The sequence below is a fragment of the Centruroides vittatus genome, unplaced genomic scaffold, assembly GCF_030686945.1.
Source record: "Centruroides vittatus isolate TY-2023 unplaced genomic scaffold, ASM3068694v2 scaffold_907, whole genome shotgun sequence".
Taxonomy (NCBI): Eukaryota; Metazoa; Arthropoda; class Arachnida; order Scorpiones; family Buthidae; genus Centruroides; species Centruroides vittatus.
In genome coordinates this window covers 1530551-1556967 of record NW_027122720.1, presented here as the reverse complement: position 1 = coordinate 1556967, position 26417 = coordinate 1530551, and the positions used below count along the sequence as shown (strand labels likewise).

At 30.7% G+C, this 26417-nt stretch overlaps 2 protein-coding genes across 3 annotated transcripts in view; both read right to left on the bottom strand.

The window, feature by feature from the left end:
• The window catches only part of LOC136990394 (gamma-taxilin-like), a 325532-nt gene that overhangs the window by 68916 nt on the left and 230199 nt on the right, over positions 1 to 26417 (bottom strand). The gene's annotated exons all lie outside the window — the stretch shown is intronic.
• LOC136990363 (DDB1- and CUL4-associated factor 6-like) overlaps positions 1 to 26417 on the bottom strand; it is a 69801-nt gene that overhangs the window by 41833 nt on the left and 1551 nt on the right. The window contains exons 2-6 of the mRNA XM_067288756.1: positions 8649 to 8710; positions 4240 to 4332; positions 4096 to 4173; positions 1158 to 1376; positions 161 to 296 (exon numbers count right to left, since the gene is read on the bottom strand). Coding sequence (XP_067144857.1) covers positions 161 to 296; positions 1158 to 1376; positions 4096 to 4173; positions 4240 to 4332; positions 8649 to 8710 — 588 coding nt within the window. The remainder of the gene's footprint in view (positions 1 to 160; positions 297 to 1157; positions 1377 to 4095; positions 4174 to 4239; positions 4333 to 8648; positions 8711 to 26417) is intronic.

Sequence of the window (26417 nt, the reverse complement as noted above, 5' to 3'; positions counted from 1 at the left end):
CAGTGTTTTTCACTATTGTTGGAAATTTTTATAAACTTTTACAATTATTTCTTCAAACATGCCTCCAAAAATGTAATAGTAAATTTAGTAGTGAAGCTAAATTTCAAGAATTTACATAAATAATTCTACATAAGTTCAAAATAAATTTTTGAATTCTTACCTGTAGCACGAGTACCCAGCATCCTACGATCAAATATTCGCACAGATCCATCAGCACATCCAATACCAAGCTGATATGGTGTCAATGGATTTACAGCAATTGAAGTTACTGCAATACGACTGTTAATAAGGACATCCTAAAATAATTAGACTTATGTTTTAAGATATTCATAAAATTAATTATTTTATAGAAATGAAAATACTATAAAACTCAGACTGAAATATTATTACAATAATTTTGAAACCAATACATTGAATAAAAATTTTTACCCAAAGCAGTGAATTTAAATTCTAGTAAATTTTCTTTTTAAGACAGAAAAATTTACATCAGATCTGTTTTAGCTTGTTTGGAAGTGGCTATTGTTACTTTTACATTTGTAACTTTTAAGTATAATGATTGTAAAGCCAAAAAGAATTTTTGAAATAAATTTTACCAAATTTTTCCATATAAAAATAGTTAATTATCAATATGTTTTTTTTCATGGAAATTGTGAAACTTGTATATATTTTTTAATTCTTAAAAATAAATTTTTTTTTATATTTAGAGCTGAAACTGCTGCAATATATTTGACTCCATTCTAATTATAACAAAACAATAAAAGCCAAAATATTTAAGAATATGTAGAAGGTAAGACAATAAAGTCTCAAAAAGCATTTTATTGAAATAAATCATTGAGACCTACAAATTCTTAAACCAACAAAAACCAAATCCTTATTTATATTTAACATCTTTAATATTTAACAATAACATTTCAAATACTGTTTATGTTCCAGTTTCTATTTTTCATTGAAAAGTAAAAATAATTTAATCATTATTACTAATTTCCAAAAATTATATTTGGGTTGTTTGTGTATTTAAAGATATGATAAAGGCTTGTGTAAAGAATTTAATTCTTAAGAACATAAATAACAACTTAAATCCTTTTTCATTATATTTTATAAATTTATACATGTCTAAATCAAAATAATATACAACTATATAATGTTAAAGAAATTACCTCTTTACAATTTTCAGTACAACAACTAGTTTTCATACGTAAATCAAACCATCTAACAGTACCGTCTTCACCACATGACAAAAACGTATGTGGGTCGTTGGGAACAGTCATTATTTCATAAGCAGTCCCAAAATGACAACTAAATAAATTACTCATACTTGATTCTGGATGATCCAAATTTGAAAATATAACTACACCATCACCAGAACAAGATACTACCTGTAAAAATGATATTTATATATTATGGGTAAATAAAATTTAATAATTACAGTATAGAACTTAAAAAGCAGATATTCTTAACAAATAGAAAATGAAATAACATCCAAAGTATAAACTCAAATGCATAAACTACAAGAACAATCAAAGATAAATATTACACTTAAGTAGTCATTTCATTGAATTTCCTTGCAACTTTTATTTTAAATATGATATATTTAAAATCCTTGATTATAAACAGTTAAAATTGATTCATTCTTTTCTTGTAAGTTATTGGATTTATATGCTTTAGTGCAAATAAGAGTGAGTGGCATGGTGGTTACATCTTATCCTTCAAGTTTGTCCACCCATGGGTTCTGGATTCAAATCTTAGTTTATTTGCATTATTTTTTAAAAATTTAATTTTTTTTTTAATTTTTACTTTTACAGGAAAAGTGATACATTTTTCATTATCAAATTATTTATTTTTGCATTTGTTTGCTAATTTACTGGTGTATTTTAATCCTATTAATACACTATTTTTAATCATCCAACTTATACTACACTTTTATTATATATTTTTGGCAAAGTTCCTATTAGCATAACTAAAATAAAAATTATAAATTAAAAGGAATCAAAACACATTCTATTTAATGGGAGTTGGAGACAGTGGTGTGCGGTGACATTTGATGATAGGGAAACTGTGCTGGCCATGGATAGAATCATTGGAAGCATTATACAGGTAAGAGGCTGCCTCGATTAATGCTGATTTGATATAACACAGTCTGCTCGAAGACTAAAAAACAGCTCAAAATTTACACTGATTCAAATTATCATGGGATTTCTTTGATAATACAATTATTCGCAAACACGAACCAATCAGCAAAAGGTGGCAATTCCTCGTAGCCTAAATCTATGTTTGGTGTAATTTTGGAAAAAATATAACATCATGGATGCCATAGGAAATATCGACTTGGCAAGAATTAACTGATGAATGAATGAACAGAGTATGGAAGAAGTTATGGCTGAAGGTATCCAAGGATCCAACAAGAGCCTATAGTTGTATCGATTAAGTTGACCAAATTGTCAACCTATTCAATTCAGCAGGACTAGGAAATGTAGACGAGCAGAATATTGAGGAGTTACTGCAGGTTTCTTGTGAGAGCCTTACCAACAACAATCTTCAAGAACTGTAAGAACAAGGAATTCATGTAGAATTGGAAAATAGTAACTCTGAAAACGAAGAACCCAAAAAATTTCTCTACAGATTTCCTTAGTAAAAGTTTGGTAACAATAACCGAAATTGTTGTGAATGATCTAGATTTTGAAGAGAGTGCAAAAGCAAAATGAGGGATTTTGGATGCAAGCTCCTGCTACTGACATTTGCTTAAGGAGAGAAATAAAAAGCTACAAATGAAACTACATGACTTTATTGCAAAAAACAAGAATTTCAGAAAAGTCAGGACCTTCACAAAAAATAAACTTTACATTTCTATGTGCATATGTTTGTGTGTTATTTAACATATATTATTATGCAAATTAATATAAAAATAACTTAAAAGTAAAGTAAAATCTGTTTATTTTTGGTAGCATGTTCCCCTTTCCCTATTTACTCTATGTTAAAATGACCTTGTTTAATGCTGTTTCGTTTAGCGCTTTGTCGTCTAGGAACGCATCCCCCGCGTTAAGCGGGGTCTTAGTGTACAATATTTTGGTATGTAGCATCCATGAGCTAAACTGAGAAGTTGGTTCTCTGTAAAGTGCATTGCCAAATGTGTATAATCTGGCTGCTTTACACCATTCAAATATTTTTACTGTGGAAGCTATCCCGTATTTGACAATACAGCACTTCCATTGGGAATATGCATATATGAATTTATATTAGAATATACAATAGCAATCATATCATTTTTTCCACATGTAGTATAGAAAGTTGTAATAAGATATATAATGCAGTTATAATAAAATGTTAATTTTAATTAATTCAAAGTATGTTAAAATATAAATACATATTGTGCAATTATTTTCATATTTTAGAAAATACAAGTGAAACGGTGCTTCCACAGCTTCCATTGACAGCACGCAAATAGTTGGAGAAGTCACAACTATGTTAAAACTTACACTAACTTGTAGATGAAAATCAGATATAGGCAGTTATAAATCAATACTTAAGGGGAACTCTGTCAACTGCAAGGACATAAACACAATATAGAATGCTTGGTAATCTTGATTTGAGGTATACCCACATAACATGATAAAAATTAATAACAAAATGCACGTCTTATAGTTTTTTTGTGCATGTCACACCAATGTAGCAGATTAAATATAAAAATTAAAAATTTACAAACATGTTCAGCATTCATATGTTTCTGTTCTATTTTTCGTTTTCTGTATTTGTAAATGTTAGATTTTTGGAACATCAACCCAATGGTCATTAAATATAACTGAAGACATTAATATTTTCCAATTTAATAAACTTTTTTGCTGCCATACAAGACTGTATGTAGATTATTGAATGATATACTACATCAATTACTTTATAAATTATTTATTGGAATTGTATACTAGATGTAAAAATATTTTCATTAAACTTATAATATGAATATAATATTAATTGATAACTGATAGATTGTATATTGTATATAGATTGTATGAATATGCTATATTCATACAATCTATCATATTCATATGCTATGCTAAGATATCATACTTCTTTCTCAATTTTAAAAAAACTATTACTTACCTGCCTATCCATTGTGTTAGGCAGGAATTTGGCACTGAATATATTTGCACGATGGCCAGTTTGCACTGAAGCCACAACCTACAAATCAAATATACATCATTATCAAGCAAAAGAAAATATAATTAAGAAGTTAAATTAGTCAACCTCATGTGTGTATCCATTTGTTATACAAAGATGTTGATCATCAGATCCAGATAGTAGGTAATTACCATTGTCATTCCAACATATTGTGTTAACCTGTAATTAACAAATTTATTGTCTTTTTTCCAAATGACTTATAGAAATACACTTTTAAAAAGTTGTTATTAATTTATTACACAAACATACTATTAGATTTTAATCAGATTATAATATGGCTAATTAATTATAAAGACCAGTCGTAGAGAAACAGTGTTGCGTTAACAATTCGAATAAGCAATCTAGCACAACACGGTTTCTCTACGACTGACAATAAACTACTATTCGAATAAGCAATTATAAAGATATTTAGAATATTCTGAAAGAAAAACCTGATCTAGAGTGGAACTCAAACCTGCAACTCCTAGGAGTTGAGGGTTTGAGTCTCATATCAGATCAAGTCCCCACAACATATCAGCTTAACTGTCTATCTTTAGTCTAAATTACATTAATACCTTTATAATTAATTAGCCATATTATATAGTTCAATTAAAATCTCATTACACCATTTATTACTATATTTTGGACTTATTATAATTATATAAAAATCATTATTATATTAAATAAACATTATAACATAATAGTCTTACTTTCTCTCACTTTTCATCTCTCAATTTAAAAGCTGAATGTTCACACATTATGTAAAAAAAAAATTTATAAGAGTTTTAAAAGATGTGTCACCATTTCTTGTGTTGTTACTTGCTTTCACTCACTTTTGCTTAACCATTTACTAAGTGTAAAATTTTGTTTTTTATATTGATCTGTTTAGATAATGATTCTTTATTTTCATTAATTAAATTAAAAAAGAATTTCAAGCTTTTCAAAATTACCTTTCAGGCACCAAGGCTTTCTTCATACCCACAATAGAACAAACAGAAACACAGAATCTAACATATCAAGATTAAACCATCCATGAAAATTTCAAATCTGATCCAGACTTAAATCCAAATTCCCCAGAGTAGCAGACTTACGGTACTAATATATCAACCAATCAGATGCCCAGGTAGATAAAATAATTTGAAATTTCAAATAATTGTGTATCATCACTCTTAATACCTCATATTAAAACAATTATAATTGTAACAAATTTTTTTTGTTTATTTCATGGTTCTAATGCACTATGAACTACCAGATCCAATTTTCGTCATTTTTGGGTAGGTCAGACATACAATATCACTTAGCATGAACAAAGAACGGAAACATAGCCTAACCTGGATCCTAAGTTGGATCCTAAGTTGAAACGCATAAGGAAGGCAAGAAAATAAGGCCAATTGTGGAAAAAATTAAAGCCCCTATGTTTTTCTTAGAAAAAAGGTTGCACGGTTATCTTACCTCCCTACTGGAAGGCAGTTTATTGGTTGCAAAGGATCCTACGGTAGTAGTTAAAGAGTTGCAAGACGTTACGTCTTTGCAACTCTTTAACTACTACCGTAGGATCCTTTGCAACCAATAAACTGCCTTCCAGTAGGGAGGTAAGATAACCGTGCAACCTTTTTTCTAAGAAAAACATAGGGGCTTTAATTTTTTCCACAATTGGCCTTATTTTCTTGCCTTCCTTATGCGTTTCAACTTAGGATCCAACTGGATGAGGAAGTGGGTACTATATTAGATTACGAGAGCATGTACCCGTTTGTAAAAATTGAGTCCTGTTTGGAAGCACTAATGGAATCCTTATTTAAAGTAAACCCAGAGTTGTTACACCACTGGGACAAAGTTTTGGAGATGGCTAACCTGGTATGCTGTGAATCCTTCTTTGGCTTCAAAGGCCATACTTACAAACAGAACAGGGGAGTTCCTATGGAAAGCCCAATTTCGGGGCTTCTATGCAAATTAGTGGTTAGAAAAACTGAAGAAAAAGTTCTGCACAGCTTCAGAAACGATATTGTTTACTACAAGAGATATGTTGACGATATCCTTATAATATGGAGAAGTAATCGAAAAATCAGTACACTCAAACCTGTTTTTGTGCGGTCTATTTTTGTGCGATTTGTTTTGTGTGATTTTTTGTGTGCGGTATATGAATTTCAATCAAATTGGTATACTGCACAAAAATAATTGCACAAAACACATTGCACGTATAAAAAATCGCACAAAAAAAGACCGCACAAAAACAGGTTTGAGTGTACCTTTATAGAAAGAATTAACGATAATGAAGACGTCCTACATCTGAAACTAGAGCAGAAAAGTTCAGTAGTGATACACTTCTTAGACATCAATATCACCTTTAAGAGAGGGCTTCTATCCACTAAAGTGTATACTAAACCAATGCATAGCCCGCTCTACATTCCTCCACAGTCGAATGATCCATTTTGTTATAAATTGGCAGCGTTTCGTGCCTTAGTCAGAAGGGCTTTTACTTATTGCGACAACGTTATAGACAGGGTTAACGAAATCGACAGGATCATCCAAATAACAGAGACCTTGGGCTACAGGAGAAACGTAATTAATGGTATTGTTAGGAAGTTTGGAATGAGTGACACAAGAACCTCTAAACAAAGACCTAGTGAATATACTAAGTTTACATTCAACAAAAATGTAAGAGGTGTTATGAAGGAGATTGTGGACATTAAAAAATCAACATTGATCTTAAAATGAGCCCCGAATCTCTACAAAATTCTAAGAACTGATAAAGGGAGATTAAGAAAGAGGATAAAGCTGGGGTTTATAGGATCCCATATGAAAACCAGCAATTAGGATTAAAGCAGGAATATATAGGAGTCACAACGAGAAACCTGGGAGTAAGGGTCAAAGAACACAAATATGTTGTGAGGAAAAGTTTGAATGCAATGGTACTGGCCCAGATGGCCCAGGCCAAAGGATCTGTCGTTGGATGGAAAGAGGCAGAAATCATCAGACAAATATATTCCCCAACTTTAGCAAAAATGGTGAAAAAGTGGAAATATACAAGAGTAGACTCGACAATAGATGCATTAACGTCAGGGATGCAGAGGGCTTACCCTCAGCTTGGAAGTTTGCAATTAAGAGACTTACAAATGGCTCATGATTTGCGACATGTTTCGTATTTTGAGAACCTTAATATTTTATTATCTGTTAAATTGTGTTAGCTTGTACTAATAACTTTGGAATTGTTGTGTGTCTGTTATTTTACATTTGTGTATTTTTTACGCTTTAATTCTCATTTTAATTAGTTGCTTCATTATTGGTATTTTTGAATTTAAATTTGTTGTGTTCTATTCTATGGAATTATTTCTTGTTCGTCAGTTTAAACCTGACGATGATCTATGGAATAGATCAAAAACGTTAGTTTTCTTAATTAAAAATTCCCTCGGCAACTTATAAGGTGGTGGTTACTGGAGTATAAAATGTTTAACTTTTAATTAATAAAAAGATATTGTAATACAGTTAACTTTAGTTTCATTTTAAGAATGAAACTAAGTATTTTACATAGGATGAATCAGATCAATTTTTACCAAACCAGATCAAATAAAATTAATTTCATTGTGTTTTGGTTTGTTATTCAGTTTTATTATAATTTCAGAATTAATAACCATTTGACTTTGGTTTCCAATATATATTTGATAAAAAAACGAAAAACTTTTCAAGTCAAACAAATCAAAGAAAAAAAATCAAACCAGCAATTATTTATTGTGACATCATCACAAAGCCATGCTGCAATTGTTTGTCACAATGCTCTCAATTTTAGTAGTGTCTTGCCTCTGTACATCATACTTTTCCTGTTAACAATGGAGTCATGTCAGTCAACTATCTAACTTCATTCAGAAAAAAATTTTTGAATTGAAATAATGTGACTTCTGGTCCAAACCAGACATTTGTATAGTTAATCAAAGCTTCCTGCCCATAAGCTTTCCATATCCGGTCTCAACTTTCATCTATTTAACTCTGTTCTTGAGATTAAGGAAAGACAAACAGACAAATGCCAGTAGAAGTTATAGGTCTATAATTTTTGAAAATTGCAGCCCAAATACTATTAGCCATTTTAATCAAAACTAAATAAACAAATTAATTTATTCATTTAAATTTAAAAAGGGGTATATGGGTAGTCTGGGCCATCCTGTATAAATATTTAAACTATTTATATTTTGTTAATTTTATAATCATCATACAATAACTATCTCCATTGTCTCGAAAAAAAAAAAGATTAAATCATTATACAACAAAAAGGACCTTGAATGCAAAAATTATAATAAAAACACAAATATTTTATTTTACTTTTTATTTTATTATATATGTTTATATATTGTATATTTAAATTTAATATAAATATATAAGTGCAGTTATATATATATAAGATATAAGTATAGTTTGTTTCTACTGTAAAATTCAACTATAAATATACTAAATCTTAAATGATAGTTACAAAGTTCATTTTAATTTTTAAAAAATGAAATACTTACACAACCATTATGTACAGGCAATTTAACTTGAAGTCTCAATTTTTGAATGAAAGTTTTATTATCTGAAAATATATTAAATTTAATTTGAGAATGTTTAGGATAGGCTGTATATCATCATAAAAATGTTTAAATTAGAGTTTTTGACTTAAAAATATCAATATAAATTAGTAATTTATTTTTTTCTTTGAAGTTAATATGGTAATAAAACAAATGTTACAATGTATCATTAACTTATATTATTTTATTATACACATAACTTATATCATAATGATCTTGAAGGTCCCAAGAAATGTTTTTACTTTTCATATTTAATAAAAAAATATTCTGTATTTTAATCTACTCTCAGATTTCCCTTCCATTATACAAGTAGTCAGTGAGAGATTAATGAAATTGATCAAGTAGTTAACAGTTGCTATGGAAATATGATGTGAAATCATATGATATGTTTGGGAGGTTGGAAGTGCAAACTAAACTACTGCCATTTTGTTACACACAAAAATACATTAACAAGATTTGCTGGTAATTCAGAGTTTACATGATGCACTAGAATATGACTTTCAAATTGTTTGGACTTGTGAGAAATGCCCAAGAGCATACATTTTTCATCAATCTTAACATGACTTGTTTTGTCATCAATTATTTTGACAATGTGACAATAAGCAAAAAATGTGACAGATAAGATTTTTTGCAACACTGTTGCAACTTATCCAACCAAGAATGCCAATAAGTAAGAGTTTGTTCAAATAAAGCAAATTCATGCATAATGCAGTTTCAAGCAAAAAAATGTCAGCAGTTTTGTGAGAGTCCAGGCTTGACAAAAAGAGATTTTTGGGTAAAAATTTAATTTTTAATTTTAAAAAACTTGTTTATAAAATTTTCCCACAATTTTTAAAATTGTAAAGGATATGATTTTATTCCTCTGTGGAGTCACTTCCCTTTCAAGATGATACATCGAATATGTCACCGGAAACTTGGCAATGAAAAATTGTTATTGGACATAGGTGCTGCAACATAGCCAAAGAAGGGCAAGGGAGAAAAGAGGGAGGACCTCCAATAAAAGGCAATGATGGATGACAACAACAGTTTGTCCGGGAGAGAATTTCGTCCATTTTACCAGGAGTTCGTCCGCCGACAAAGTGGAAAATTCATTCATCCAAGAATCCACCACCATAGAAAGTTTGTCCTAGTCAGAGTTGCCTCAATGATTGGATACCTTAGTGACCTTCCTCCATCCTCACTGATCCTTCATAAACTCCATAAAAGCAAACTCCATCAAAGTGAACGCTTTCCATCTAACAGTGAACTCCATCAATCCAGCATTGTAAGGTATCTATATAATTTATATGTAAATTCTCTGTTTCCAACTTCAAACTCACGGACTAGTTAATTTCTGGGACAAAACTTTAAATACAAGATATTAACCTTGCTTGTATAAAATTTGGTAGTTACTGTAAATAAATGTAAAATTGTTATTGTTAGATTTGTGTTTGACGCACTTCCTCAATCCGTGCCATCTTTTGAGTCGGAACTAAGCACCTACAATGTGACAACTCGTGCTAAAAAGACGAAATTAGCAGGATCTAGGTTTCTGTGTCTACCTAAAAGACACAGTGGTGTCAGTCCTGACGCACTAGTCATTGTGAACGCGGCGTCGACCCTTTGGTCCCGTGGTGCTGAAGCACGGGACGCTTTGTGCATTGTCACAGTATCATGCAAACCAGCCTTTACATGCATTCAGTTTTTAAGCAACAGTTATTGAATTTCTTGAAAAATGAAAGATAACAAGCCTCCTGATGACTCACATGTTTCATGTAGAACAACGTAGACATGTTAGAAGTGATTTTTAACCCCTAATCTCTAGTCTAATGGATTGTAAATATGTCTTTCTTCGCACAATAAATACAGCTGACCTTTGGATCTTTCTAATCAGGAAATGCACTAAATGCTCCTACACACATTGAAGGGAACATTAACAATAGGGAAGACCACAAAAGGTGAAAAATACAAATGAGGAAATGGCAGATTAAACAGGCAAAGGAAAAGTGACTTACTCTTTTATTGACATTTTTATTTTAGCAAAAAATAAGTCATACCATGCAATGTAAGGCCTAGTTTACCAAATTGGAGCCTCTGTGTGCATGCACATGCACAAGTGTACGCACACACACTGCACATTTAGAAATCTGTCCTAATAGGTATTAGAAACACTGAATACTTTTTTATTCAGTGTTTTTAGAATGTTTCATTACAAGATAAAAGCCCAAGACTTTCAGAATCAAAACTAATTGTAAAAATAGTCATAGTTGGTTGTCTGATTCAGCATTATCTGTATAAAATTTGTGTATTATGGTCTTAAACTAATGCATCAGATAATTTTCAATCAATTCAATATTCTACGCATACAATTTTTCATTTGAAATTCACTAATTTTTACAAATGTAAAATAATATATACAATTAATATCAAAAGCTGTTTTCAAACTACATATTTAAGTGTTGTTCATCATAATATAACATTAAGCAAAAGTTATTTAATTATTTTTAGAAAACTTACAATTCATATAATTGGATTTCATATTAATATAAAAAAATCTAATAATAAATTGATATAAAAATGCCATTAATTTTGATGAATTATTATTAAAATTTTCAAGAAATCATATTAGATGTTATGATACACAGTAGCATCTGTTTGTCATCATGAATATTATCATCACTTGTTTAACGTTATTGTAAATACACTATATAGCCAAAGTCATGGACACCTAATTCTTTTGGTTTGAAAAGTCCAGACCATATACTTAATAGGAGGTTGGACCTCCTTTTGTTACTATAACAGCATTCACTCTTCTGGATAGACTTTCCACAAGTTTTGATACACTGCTGGTAGAATTTGTTCCATTCGTCCCTTAACATGATGAGAAGGTCAAGGGTGTTTAAACTTATCTCGTCTACTGGTAGCATGGTAGCATGAAAGGAAATAAAAACTCTGGACCACTCAGAGGTCTTGCCAGAGTGTGGAAAGAAGAGGGTGTAAAGGGTTTAAGAGAAGAGGCAAAGAGAAAAAATAAAGCGAGATAGGAAAGGGGATGAAAGGGATATCTCGTCTATTAGTACTTTATCAATTAACAGGATTTAGATCAGAAGTAATACTGTTTATTTAAATCACCTGTACAGGTGATTTAAATAAACAGTATTACTTCTGATCTGTAAGACCTAATTGCTGCATCCATAAATCCAGTATAATAAGTCCTGTTAATTGATAAAGTACTAGTAGACGAGATAAGTTTAAATTTAATTAATATGCCTTTGTGTCCTTAATTTAAGGTCAAGGGTGTTTTTTTGGGCGAGTTGGTCTGCCACACAATCAGCACTCCAGCTCATCCCAAAGATGGTTGATGAAGACTGTGAGCAGACCAGTCAAGCACACCCACATGATTTTCATCAAACAATGTCATTTAAGAGCTTGTTTTATGGGCTAGAGCAGTGGTTCTGAACCTTTTAGTGATAAGGGACCATTTATCAAACTTTTTCTCTTGCCATGGACCACGAGCTGTTTGGCAGTAATATAAGTGCTTATAAGGTTGTTCTATAAATTAAATACGTACAAAATTATTCAAAACCAAGAGTATTATATTATTTGCGAAAATGTTACATTAATTATATTATTTTAGTGCAATTTTTGTAACTGCATAGTGTTTACCAACTGCTGGATTCTTTGTTCAGTGCTACTCAAAGCCAAACACACATTGGCACTGGCATCCAACTGATTTCGATGTTTATTTTTAATTATCAAAAGCACTGAGAATCCTTACTCGCATAAATATGTGGTTGAAAATAAAGTTAGGTACCGTAAAGCGATTTCTCGAATTTTAGAGGAAGCAATAGCTTTTTGGCTCCAAAAATCTTCAAGATTAATTCCTGTCTCAAAAGTATCCTTGCAGTTACTATCGTGTTGCATTTCAATTAACTCTTCTTGTGTTTCATCCGGCACCTCAGAAATATTGACTATGAAAGGATTGCGGATCAGTTTCCGAATACCTTTGTCCTTGCAGTCAGGAAAATAGCGATTGAATTCATTTTTCAAGTTTTGCAAATGGAATGTAATTCTCTTTTGTATTTGTCCTTTAATCTCAACACACTTCTTCTCTGTGCCTTCTATATCCGTTACCGGACTACGGCGACACCTGGCGCAGGTTAGTAAGGTTAATAACGCGTCAAGGTATTTACTAGGGAAAGTTAAACACAGAGAGGTTTCCCGTTGCCGTCTCTGGGATGTGATTTTATGCGTGGGAATAATGCCTTCTGGAAGGTCTTTTAAAGGAAACTGGCCCCTATTCAGGTGTTACAAATGTGGAGAAAACCCGGAAAACTCTACGTGGCCACCCTGTCCGAACGCGGCGGGAACCCGCGACCAAACTCCCAGCATTTAGCAACAGAACCGCTCGGCCACTGGTGGGCATCTCAGCACACTGTCAATAATAGGGTTCAATGTATCAAACGCAGAAAAATTCTCTCTTTCAGCTTTGCTGATCAATAGGTCGATTTTAGCGATAAATGCACTGATTTTATGTTCAAATGCCAATATATTGCTAGTGCCTTCCAATTTCATATTTCCTGAATCTTGCTGTTGAAGGTTCAATTTATTTAGTTGTGCAAAAAAATCCACTAAATAAGCAAAATGTATTTGAAATTTAAACTGACAGAACTCGTCGTCATTTAATAATTTTAGGATGACTTCACGGACCACTTCTGGTGCTTTCAGGGACCACCAGTGGTCCACGGACCACCGGTTAAGAACCACTGGGCTAGAGTATTATCATGCTGGAACAGAAAAGGGCCAGTTGCAAACTGCTGCCACAATGTGGGAAACATGTTGTTATCCAGAATGTCTCGGTAAACACAGACATTCACTGTACTCGATCAAAACCACTGGCCCACATCCATACCAGAAAAAACAGCCCCACACCATGACACTGACACCACTAAATTTCACAGTTTTCACAACACACTCCAATAAATGCTGTTCACCTGCCATCCACCACATCCACATGCATTCGAGTGCTAGATCATGTACTGTGATTTATCACTCCACAAGACCTGTGTTCTATTGCTCCACAGTCCAATTAGGGTGTTGCTTGCACCATTCTAAGCGATGTCTTGCATTGGGGTGTGTGATCAAGGGCTTGGGGGCAGCAGCACAACCATGAAATTCGAGTCTTATCACTTCCCAGCAGATAGTCCTGTTGCTGGCTTGTGTGCCTAGTCTGTTCTGGAAACCCTTAGCAATTGTGGTCAAGGCTGATTGATGATTAACTTGCAAAACATGTCTCAGTGTTCAGCAATTCTGTTCAGACAATATTCTGGGTCTACCAGAGCAAGGATTGGGGTGAGTGGTTCCCTTTCATTTCCATTTCACTATCACATTGTTGACAGTAGACTTTGGAATTTCTAACTGCTGCAAAATCTCTCTTACAGAATGTCCAAATTTCAGGTGCATTTACAAGAAAAATGATTATATCATTTCTATAATGATTTTTCTTGCAAATGCATCTAACTCTTTTGAACCATCTTGGAGGAAAATATGCAAATGATGCAACCACACAAGTCTTAATTGGCATGCCCTAATTTGAATACCATCACATAGTTTCAGGCAAGTTCTTTCTAATCAAAGGAGTGTTGGCTATTGGCTATATAGTGTAGAATATCCCAAAAACATGAAACTTAAACTATAAATGAAACTCAGTTTACAATAAGTGTTCCTTATTTGTAAATAAATATTCATTTGTAAGTTGTTTTTATTCTATTAGCCTTAACACATAACTAATAACAGTTGCACATTATTAGCCATCAATCACCATCATCAATACTAACTAGTGCTTTAAACAGTATGGGCAATACAATTGTTCAATTATGAGTATCTTCTTAAGCCATTCTACTTTGAGATGAGTCTAAAGTCTCCCATACAAAGTTACATAGTAGATGACCATGACTAAAGTGAGTTGCTCATCTGGTACAACTGTTCAAAGAACAATACACATTTTGTTATGCTTACATTAAAATATGTGGATTATAACACAAATAATGTAAGTAAGTATTATTACATTTAAGAACTTTTGTGCAAATAATTTAACCTACAGCATGGTGTAAATAGCAGCAGCAAATTTTGAATAATTTTTGGTGGCATTTTTCAGGAACAGAAAAATATCTAGTGTATTTATTGTTTGCTACAAGAAAGGCTTCTTTTAAACATTACATCATTTATAAAATTAAAGTGCAAGCAAAAATTGAGAATGTATTGAAATTGCAAGTCCTCTTTCTGTTCCTATGTCATTTCCAACTTCATTTAATAGATAAATAAGTTTATCTCAATGGAGAGTATCATGCCCAAAATATGTATAATCGTGTGCTTTGAAAACCCCTCACATAATAATACAAAATAGCAATGAATGTACTGTATCTTATCACTCAACCCTATCAAAAATATCTTGTTTTTCAAGTATAGCCATTTTTACTCACTTTTTAAGTACTACACTATAATAAAATTAAGATATGGAGTATATTTATGTATACATGTTCGCACAGATAGAAAAACAGACAAGCAAACATGAAGACCCTTGCATTTTTTGTTCATGACCAATAAGTCATTTTACACCAGAATTTAAACTGTTTTAACATGGCATTTTTAATATTGGAGTCAATAAACCAGAATTCCATTAACTGTATTCTTATTTACTTACCCCCACTTAATGTTATCAGTCAGTTATCATCAGTATAGCACATTCCAAATAAATTTATATATACAGTATAATCTGCTTAGTGTAGTTATTAACTGAAAACAGCCAGATTGTAGAGATGGTAAATGTGTATTAGTCTGTTACATTAGTGGATATAGGTTAAAATCCACTTCTGTTCAGAAAGTTGGATGAGTGGATTGACGAAGATATACCAGACCCCATCCCTCGCCACTCAGCCATCCCAGTAAGAGCCTGGCTAAACCTATGCCATGTAAAGAAAATGACCATTCAAAAGCGTAGAAAAAAGATAAATGTTTTTAACTATAAACATACTGTCATAATAAAAAAATATTAGTTTATCATAATTTGATAATTTATAAAAAATATATTTATCATCATATTTTGGCTCTATCTAATTTACATTTACACCTACGACCCACCCAGTTGTTTCAATCTTGAAGCAAACTGATAGTCAAGTTACTTTACTATAATTTCCATTAACAGAAAAACAACTGTCATAATAATTTTAATAATTAAAATATATCTAAGAAAAAATTCTATATTAAATGACAGTAGAAGGTTTAAATAAACAATAATTCAATATAATTTTATGATATTAGAATTCAAAGTTAATAATTTATGGTACTGATAACAATATCCTATCATAAATTCTAATATCAATATTATAAAATTAAATAATTCATGAACATCCCATCCCTATCTAGTGTTCAATTTCAAAACAAGAGTTGTTAAAATATTCAAAGAAATTGTAAAAAATCAAAAATTTAAATTTATTAATTATAAATTTTTAATATTTTAAATTAGAATCTTAACAAAGTTTTGAATATATTAATCCAATTTAACACAAAAAAATAAATAATTTCTATTTAAATTTTCAATGATGTTTATATAACACCAGTTGTTTTGTTCTTTTTTTTTGTATATTATTTTCAGTTTATACACAGTTTCTAACTAATTAAATTACATGTAAATATAAACTATAAATTACGTAATCGAGATAAAAGAGAAAAGGCAAAATTCCAAATACTTGTATACAGTATTAACTGCCAAAAAATTCCTTATTGCAGTTAATTATTTGGGTATTAAAGTAATTCAACTTAAAATATTATATAACTAATACATTTATAATGAATTTGTGTAGCTAAGCATAATTTTAAAAATATCATAGATTATTTTTATATTTGTAAGTTTTTAAATAAAATAGCTATCACAAAGATATGTTACATTCGATCTTGGATAGTTTCCAAATAAAACTATACATTACTTTGAAAAATATATAAAAATGAAAACTTAAATTTATTTTTTTTGACAAATTTAAGAATTTAAAAAAGTAATTCAAGAAAATTATTGGGCATTTATTTATAGAAGCATCTAAATTAATGACAATATTTAAATTTTAAAAAATTGTTATTTATTTCAAAATTGTAAATGCTGAACAATTGCACATTAATTTTGAAATAATATTTAAATTATAAATAGCACATAAATTTTATATATTATTTCAAAATTACTGTGCAATTATACAGCATTTACAACTTTGAAATAAATAACAATTTTTTAAAATTTAAATATTGTCATTAATTTAGATACTGCTATATGTAGATGATGTTATTATAATAAACAATCCAGTTTATCATTACATTAAGAAAAGAAGACTAACTCAAACTGGAAAAATCAGAAGAGTGAAATTAATGATTTTAAGATAATTAGATAATTAATAAGGATGACTACCTATTAAAATCATTAATAAATATAAGCATATATTGTTCTATAGTCATTTCATCCAGAATATTACTAGTAATACCATGCAACATGTTTCAAAGTAAACTATTCATCTAGCTTTGGAAACTGCAGATTTGTGCCTTGCTCTAAATCAGTGATTCTCAAACTTTTTTGATCCACCGCCCCCCTTGTTCCATAAAGTTAAACCCAACGCCCCCTAACCCATTTTCTCTTGTGTGAGAAAGGATTGGAAATATTCTTAGGAAAACTTTTCTATAAATCTCACACTTTGTGCCCTTACCGTACATTGTTCTCGACATCCGGAAACCATTAAACGCAATGTTTCCGCTTATCCGTTTAACAGAGGAAAGGGAACGGCTGTCAGTGACCCAAACTTTTGCCTTTGTCACTGTTCGGTACCTTGCCTCCGGCGCCCCTCTAGATTTACTCATCGCCCACAAGGGGGCGTTATCACCCACTTTGAGAAACGCTGCTCTAAATGAATATTTTTCAATGTTTTTTAAAAATATATAATTTGAATTAATTTTATTAATAATTATTAAAATTATCAACTGTTTTGCTTATTTTAGAAATAATTTCACCAAGCCTTCAGGCTAAAGAATTGCCAGTTAAGTGCAGTTTTGGTTTGCTTTTACTTTTCTTTTATAAACCTTTTTTTAGTCATCTTCAGTTTAGTATACTACCATGTGAAAAACCACTGTTATGTATAACTTTTAATGCTTAATATTTAATACATTCAAAGAAAAGTAATGATAAGTAGTAAGAGTTTACCACTTTATTTCATTTTGTCTTCTGAAATTGGGGAATTGATGTGATGGAGTTTGTGACCGGAGGGTCGGTACCTCCTTGGTACCTTGTCAGAACTGACACCACCGTGTCCCGGGTAACATGGAAGCTGAGACAGTGTGTTAATTCGGTCATGCGAGTGGCTGCATACACAGGTGATCGGATTCGGGATGGAGATAAGATGAGAGACAGCGCACCGGAAGTGATTCACTCGGACACCAGGTTAACAACCAATAACGATTTAATCTCAATGGAAAGGAGTACATGATACAATACAATAGACGTCTCGGGATAGATATATATAGATTTAGCCTATCAATCTAGCAGTCACAAAAGAGAGAGTTCACAAGGTTCGCGTGGTGATACATACGTTGTTGAGGTTCTAAGCACGATGCCCAATGGGTCGAACAGGAAAAAGTCCTCGAGATCAGTTCTTGGTTCAGATGCACTACAGGCGTTTCCAGAGGGTAATCCGTAAGGAGGAATTCGATGAGGGTAGATGCACAGGTAATAATAAATCTGAGGATAAATCCACAGGTATTGATTGAGGGACTTGATCAAGAAACTGGCAACAACCCTTTTTTTTTTGCTAGTGGAGAACACACACTTTAGGCAATTAGTTGATGTTGATGACAACGACTCCTCTACTTGTCATCACCTTTTCCCTTTTATTAGAGGGGCTTCTCTTGGGTTTTCCCACGACATCGCTAGAATTTTAGTACATCGGGGCCAATAGTGATAATTTCACTCGTAGGTTCCGGGTGACACACTGAATGTGTCACCTTTTAAATTGCCTTTGACTAAATTTTTCCATTTTGTCTCTCTAAATTTTTTGTAGAAAAACAAAAATTGAACAAAAAGGGTTTTTGTACCAAATTCAGCTCTCACAAGTTTGTTCCACATTAGAACAGCACTGCAGTTAAAAAACAGTATATAGTAAGTAAAATCTCAATCAACCTTGAATTTTTCTTGCTAAAAAGTAAAAAAACAGAGTGGAAAATATGCTGCTGTTATCAGCGCTTATTTTATACTGTATCATCATTACCAGGCATTTAAGAAGAAAGCATCCATTGGAATAGAATAATTATAGCAAACAAAAAGAGAAAGATCCATTTCAAAAGACATGTTCAGTTATATAGCAAAAGCCTTCACATTCAGATTTGGATTATTCATGAGAACAGCAAATTACTGCATCTATTGTGAATAATCTAATTGTTGACCGTTGCCTGCCAGAGTCGATATTCCAGCTTTTGTACCTAAAACCTATGGATTCTTCATATACTGCATCATGCAGCCAAACTGACTGTTTCAATTATACCTAAATTAGTAAATCAGGAACAGAAAATTTTGCAATTATCTTGATAAAGCCAGGAACATGTTTAATTTAATAATTATCTCAATTAACAAGTTGGTAGTGATATGAAGCTTATCAAACTGTAATTTCCCTCCTTTGTAAAATGTTTTAATGTAATTATTAAGCTAAATGTTAAATATGGGTTTTTTACAACTGTTGCAGGTATCTGTATTCTTATAGTTGTGGCTGAGGAGGGTTTACCGAGGATCAAAATGCATTCCACTAATAAAAGTTTTAATTTCTCAATGTGATCTCAGTTACTTGGCTCCATTGCCGTTTGATAAACCTCATATCTCTACCAATTGGTTATTTGAGATAATTATTAAATTAATTTTTTAGAGGCAAGAAGCTTACAACTATATCCAGGAACAGATCTAACTACTGACATTTGGACTGATCATAACAGCTTATTTCTCAAGTCATAGCTCATATTTACAAAATAAAATATAGGGAATACTTATGCCAGTTTACTGAAATTTTGCTCAATTAAAGGGTCATATACATAAGAGCAACTTACTGAAGAAATAAAAAAGATAATCCCAAAATACAGAATAACCAAACGTTGTTTATGACAATGCAGAAAATGTGAAGAAAGCAATGTCTGTTCTTTTTCCTGTTATTGAATGTAAATATGAAAATACCAATAAAGAAATTAATAAAGGATCCAACAAAAGTGATGATGAAAATTATGAAGAGAATGCATATATTGATTATTCATTGTGGCAAAACTCATATCCTGAGGAAGCTGAAACAGGTATCGAATAGACTTGTTTAATGAATGCCTTGTTTTGCACATTCCCTCCAGTTCATTGTGTGAGATGGGTTACAAAAAAGTAGGCATGCAAAGCCTATGCTTGCAAAGTTTTCCAAGCTAGCATACAAGTTCTGTTTTTCAAAGTATTTTCCAGAACATGTTTAATGAACATTTGTCTTTTCCAACTAAAGACTCTCGGAATTTGACTTTTAAATAACTGAAAGCTATCTATAAATTAGATTAAAATTACAAAAATATTAAATTCAAATGGTCATAAAAATCTTGTTCTTTCTCCAAGAATGCCTTTGTAATTAAAAAAAATGATTGATATCCTAGAACCCATTAAAGAAGCAAAAGAATTACTGAGGAAGAAAAGAAAATTGTATTTGTGCTGGATTGCTCCTACAGTCCTTTCTTTAAACAAAATTTTGGATGAATGTTTCCAACAAGAAAGGAACATTTTGCATCCAGACTTTGGATGCAAAATGCTTCCTTGATTAATGTGCTTTTCATTTTAGTGGCTTTAAGATCATCCACTTGATGAACAACAAACGATAAACTTAAGAAGAAAAATCATAAGTAAACTTGTACATTGCAATATAATTTATATATAATTATAATACAGTCAAACCTGTTTTTATGCGCTCTTTTTATGTGCGATTTTTATTTGTGCGATTTTTTTAATGCGAATTTTTAATTTGTGCGGTATAATTGGCTACTAGTCTCGTGCGATTCGTCATGTCTCACGTTGACTTATTATAGCTAAATAAACTTATTATAGCATAAATGCACTTATTATAGTAATATTATTGCATGAATATGCGAAAAATGAAATTATTTACTTTTTAAGTCAACAAAACACCACCTGGACAAAAATATGTAAAACAGACGATAGACCAGACGATGCAGTCAAGTGCTGACATCTGTTGTCAATAAATTCTATTTCGTACGGTTTTGAGTTATTTTCTATGTGAGACTTTTTTTATGCGGTCCCTGTTGACCGCATAAAAAAATATTTTTTAATTGTGTTGAGAAAACTATTATTTACAGCCATTCGTGAAGTTTCGTGAGATTTTTTTTATGCGTTTTTTTTAATGCGGTCCCTATCCCCCGCATAAAAACAGGTTTGACTGTATATTAAAAGTGTAATTTCCACTTTTCCCCCCACAGATTATCTACCTAAGCTATAAAATAATGTTACACTACAACTGAGGGTACTGACAGGTCAGAATTAACAGCTGAAGAAGAAAAGAGCCTTGTTATGGAACTGGAATCAATGTAAAAGAAACCAAACATTCATTCAACCAATGAACAACTTCAATTTTTTAATTACAGAAAGCAACAATTAGCAACCAAAGAAATGAAAACAAATCCTAAGGAATTGTTAAAAACTTCCAAAAGAAATAAAGATTTGGTTTCAGATGGTTGCAATTCCATATTAATCAGTATAGATTAAATTCCATTACTAAAACTTTTTCCTTGTGTCTTTTTTGTTCAGCTCCTGTTGAGAGAATTTTTTCTTGAAGTGGCTTGATTATGCACCTGAACATGCCAAAATGGCACTCATTATTACAATCATTAGTTTTTTAAAAGTGTAATAAAAGACCTTTGCATGTTTTTGTTTGATCAGCACTTTTTTCATAGAACAGCTTTAATTCTGTTTCCCATGATGTTTTATGCATGTTGTAAAGTAAATGCAAGTGCATTGTAATGCTAATGAAAATTCCTTTTTCATCCTGATGTTCAACTGTTTTTAACCTAATGATGATTTAAAAATTAACATTTTTTTCATTATTTTTAGTAAGTATATTTTGTGCTGGATATTTCTGATATAGTTATGTGCATTAAACTTAAAATTGAACCACATCTAAAATTACTTTTGTATTTACTGTCAAATTATTATTGATTTGTATTAATAATAATGTTATATTTTGATCATCAGATTCAGAGAAGCATAGTTTCATTTAGCTATTTTCAAAAGCTCATTATACTTTATAACAATTATGATATATTACATGACATCAATAAAAATAATTTTTTGGCAATAAAAGGGTCAAGCAATGCTTTGTTCTTATTAGCCTTTTTAAAATTCAAGAAGATTATTTGTAAGAATCTGTATTGATATGGTTTGTTTGAGAAATATTAGATAAATTTTAGAAACTTTCAATTACTAAAAAGGTTAAAATGTAGTATCAGCTGATGCTCCAAAATTGCCTGAAGGTTACTGACTGTTTAAAAGTTAACGTTGTTTTATTATTGATGAAGAAAGCATATCATATTGAAGAGAAATACTCAAAAAAATCTTAATATCATAAAATTTGAGCAAACTTTTAATTTTTGAAGTTAAGACAATGAAGAAAATATATACATTTTCTAGTTGGATCTATTTTATACTGCATGTCTTTGTTATAACGAGTTAAAACGCATCCTAACTAAAAACTGCTTTTGACTGCAACATATATATTTTCTTCACTATCTTAACTTCAAAAATAGAAGATATCCAGAGTTATGTAATCATAAGCTTTTAATTACTTATGTAGCTGGCTATATGATTAATGGGAGATTGATATTTATTATTAAGTTAATAATGTCTTTTCTTTACAACTGCAAGGACAAATATATAATCATAAATCAATAAGTACTGGTAGTAATTATTATATACTTCTGATATTTCACCTTATTGAATTAGGAAAGAATCTCTAGATAATGAAAATTCTTATATCACCTGCCAAATGAAATTTATATATTTTTTCAATTTTCCTATGATTAAACTTACTTAAAATACCTAAATTCCAGCAGTAACATGTGATATTAGCATCAGAACTAACGTTTTCGGAGTTCATATGCCTTCGTCTTCAGATTCTGCAGTCATTTGAACTTGGAACAAAAATTTTTTTTGTCAGACATATGATGCTAATATCACATGTTACTTAAAATACCCAAACTCCAGCAGTAAGTCTATTGTTTCTCCAGTTAATAGAGGTTATTTATATAATAATCAGTAATTAACACAGTATTTACAATGAACTTGTGAATGAACAGAACATTTAAAAAAAGCCCTTTTCAGAATTCATATTAAATACCATTAATATTGTCAGATAATAAAACAATTATTTAACATATATTGATGTTTCCCAACCCTACATATAATTTAATTATAAATTGACTGAATTTAACCCAGAACTTATGAATTTAAAAAACAAAAATGGAATTCCTAATTATAATGTTTTATTAGAATATCAGAAAATATCATTTTTCAAAAATCTAGCAACTAGTTGCTTATTTACAATGTCATTGTAAACAAGTTCAGTGATACATACAAATCAGCTGGAAAAGTTTCAGGCAGTAAATTATGGGATAGTGATAATAGTGAAAAAGAATAAGAGTAAATAAATAGCTCAGGGATACATCTTACCATTAGTGTATGAGGGCTATTCAGAAATCAATCTACAGTTAGTAGTAAATAAAATTTTCTTCCTCCTTTCTTGTTTTTTCTATGTACAAAAGTTTCATCTATAAAAGTTTAATTCAATATTTTGCTTTCTTTTATTAAACTTTTCTTTTTGTTTTTTAAAGTTGATTTTTGAAATGTTCTGTATAATTTTTTTTAAATTCCAATTCTTATCCTTAACTATGAACTTTTTACTTTTACTAAATTTTCCTCCTGTTTTACTTTCCTGGCTCTGTTATGTATGACAGAGGAAAGAATGGCAATAGGTCAAAAAATAACCACCCAAGATTTTTACAGTTTTTACACCAGATTCTTACACCAGATTTAGGCATCAGGACCTTGAAACATTGAGAAACAGAAAAAACTTCAAATTTTTTCCATATGTAGGGATGTTAGTGTGTGTGTGGGGTATGATTTCATTCACCCCTTTGAAGCTTAATTCCTGTGGTGGTTGTTGAAAATTTCTAAAATTTTGCAAGGAAGTTTGTGTATTATGGGAATTGATGCTATTAAATTTTGGTGGATAAAGGTTGAAGAGATGGGGAAATTAAGGAGAGTTGTGTGTCATATCTCAAGCAGGGTTGGACTTAATGCAATTTTATTCATTATTACTATTTACAGTTTTCTGTGAAACCCATCCCCATCCTTAAAATTAAACTTTTTACCATATTTTTAATTATTATAAAATGGCATTTTATTAAAAACCCTTTTCATAACAGATGCACCATAGGCAGTTTAAAATGTTACACCAGTCATACATAAATAAAGTCTTTCTATATTCCTTGAAATTAGTAATATTTCTAGAAATGATTTACTTCCTATGTTATAGAGTCTAAGGTTTTGTATTTCTAAGAACCAAATTTTTTACAAACTTTATTTTTATATTTGGCATAAAATATAGTAGTAAATTTACTGAACTGAAATCAAATATAAATAGTACCAGATAAACAGATCTTTCATATTTACTTGACTTATATATTGATCAATTCATAAATTTTAAAAATCCCATCAATATCTTATTATATTCTTAATATGGACAATATCTTTACTTAGTCAAACAATTTATAATGATAAATTTATGTTATATATGCTATTTGTGTATACAGTGCCAGATCAAGACAAATGTAAGTACATGTAAATCACACACGTAACAAGGTGTTAAAGTCTAATGGTTTGCATACATTATGCTATGAAGAACTTAATTTTGATTATAGAATTGTTCTAATTATTTTTGTTTAACAGCACTATTACTTTTAAGCAAAGTATAATCTCAAGAATGGCAGCTGTTTATGCAGCTGTGTTTATTAATGTATACAAAATAAAGCCTTAAGTAAAAGTTAGCAAAAGATTTTTTTTTTACTATTTACATAAAATAAAAAAAATATATGAAAATTAACATGTATCAAATGTTAACAAAATGTTTACTTTAATGAAAGAAGAATAAAAATACATCTGATAAAAACAATGAGAATAAACTGACTCAGAGGAGATGGCAAATAATAAATCTGTCTACTGTTGTCAATGAATGTCCATGAATGTCAATGTCTACATGTCAATAAAACACCCATTGATAAATGAGTGTTTCATTTTAATTGGTTTACACGGCTCCAATTTCTCAATAAATAATGTTTCCCAGATGAATAAACAGTTGCAGTCCTCACAAGGTACAAGGAAGGAAGATTCATTTCATAAGTGTAAAGTAATAATTGAGAACCTTTCTAGATAGTTCTGTGAAAATTCTATTATTAAAACCTTGATGTTCTAATATATAACTTTGTACTTTTCTAGTTGTGGCTCCAATATATATTACTTTTTCATCACTGTTTTGGTGTTTCAAAGGTTATGTATATGTCTGATTTTTCAAACATAGTTAATTTATCCCTCTCATTACATAGTATTCTATATAAGGGTAGCTGTGGTTTTATTGGAAGATGGTGATGCATAAGAACATAGACCCAAGATACAGGATGGGTGGGCTTATATAAGAGCAACCCTTTTTTTATTTCTAACTTTGATGGTGAGAAGAAAGATTTTCACACATAGGTGTAAATGACTTGAATTTTGTGTAAGTATATCCTGCCCTACACATTGTCATTTTAATAAATTGTAACTCTTTTACCAAATGTTGCAATGAGGGTAATATGTAGACTCTATGAGTAAGTGCAGCTATAACATTGTTTATGTAGCCAGGCAGTTGGAATGAAGTAGCTGGTATGGATATAGATATAGTGAGGATATAGATTAAATTTGTGATATACACTGAAACAAACTCCTTTGGGCATTTTTTTCTATTAGGAGATCTAGGAAATTGATGCTGCTGTCTTTCTTTTTAATTTTTTTATTTCTTCATTTTATCTTTTTCATTATTTTTCTCATCAAAACTTTATAATGCCAATAGACAGTGCTCTTAAACTTTTATCTCACAGTATTCACATTTCCTTTACAAATGTAGAATTGACATCTGATATTTGACCCAATCTCATATCAAAACATTGTTGTATCACCCTTGACTATAAAAATGTTAATTATATCTGCTGTAAAGATACATTAATTTAGTTTTTTAAAGATACAAGTACATCACAATTTCTAGCACCTTTGTTTCCAAAGCCTTGCCAAATTAACCATTTTGTTATGGTCAAACAATAATATTTACCAACATACCTCTAACCCACTTATTATACATCTCTGACGTGTCTAAATATATCATGGACTGCTAGAATCGTGGATCAATACAGACTAATGTTTATGTTTGACACCACCATTGACTTGTCTCCCTTAGAAACCATAGTTAGGATTAAATTTAAGTTAAATAAACTAAGAATATCACAAAATTGTAGTATTACCAAGTACAGTGTAAATAATGTAAATAAGCAAGCTAAAATTCTAATGTTCTGTGTGGCGACCCAGTAAACTAGTCTGGTGGC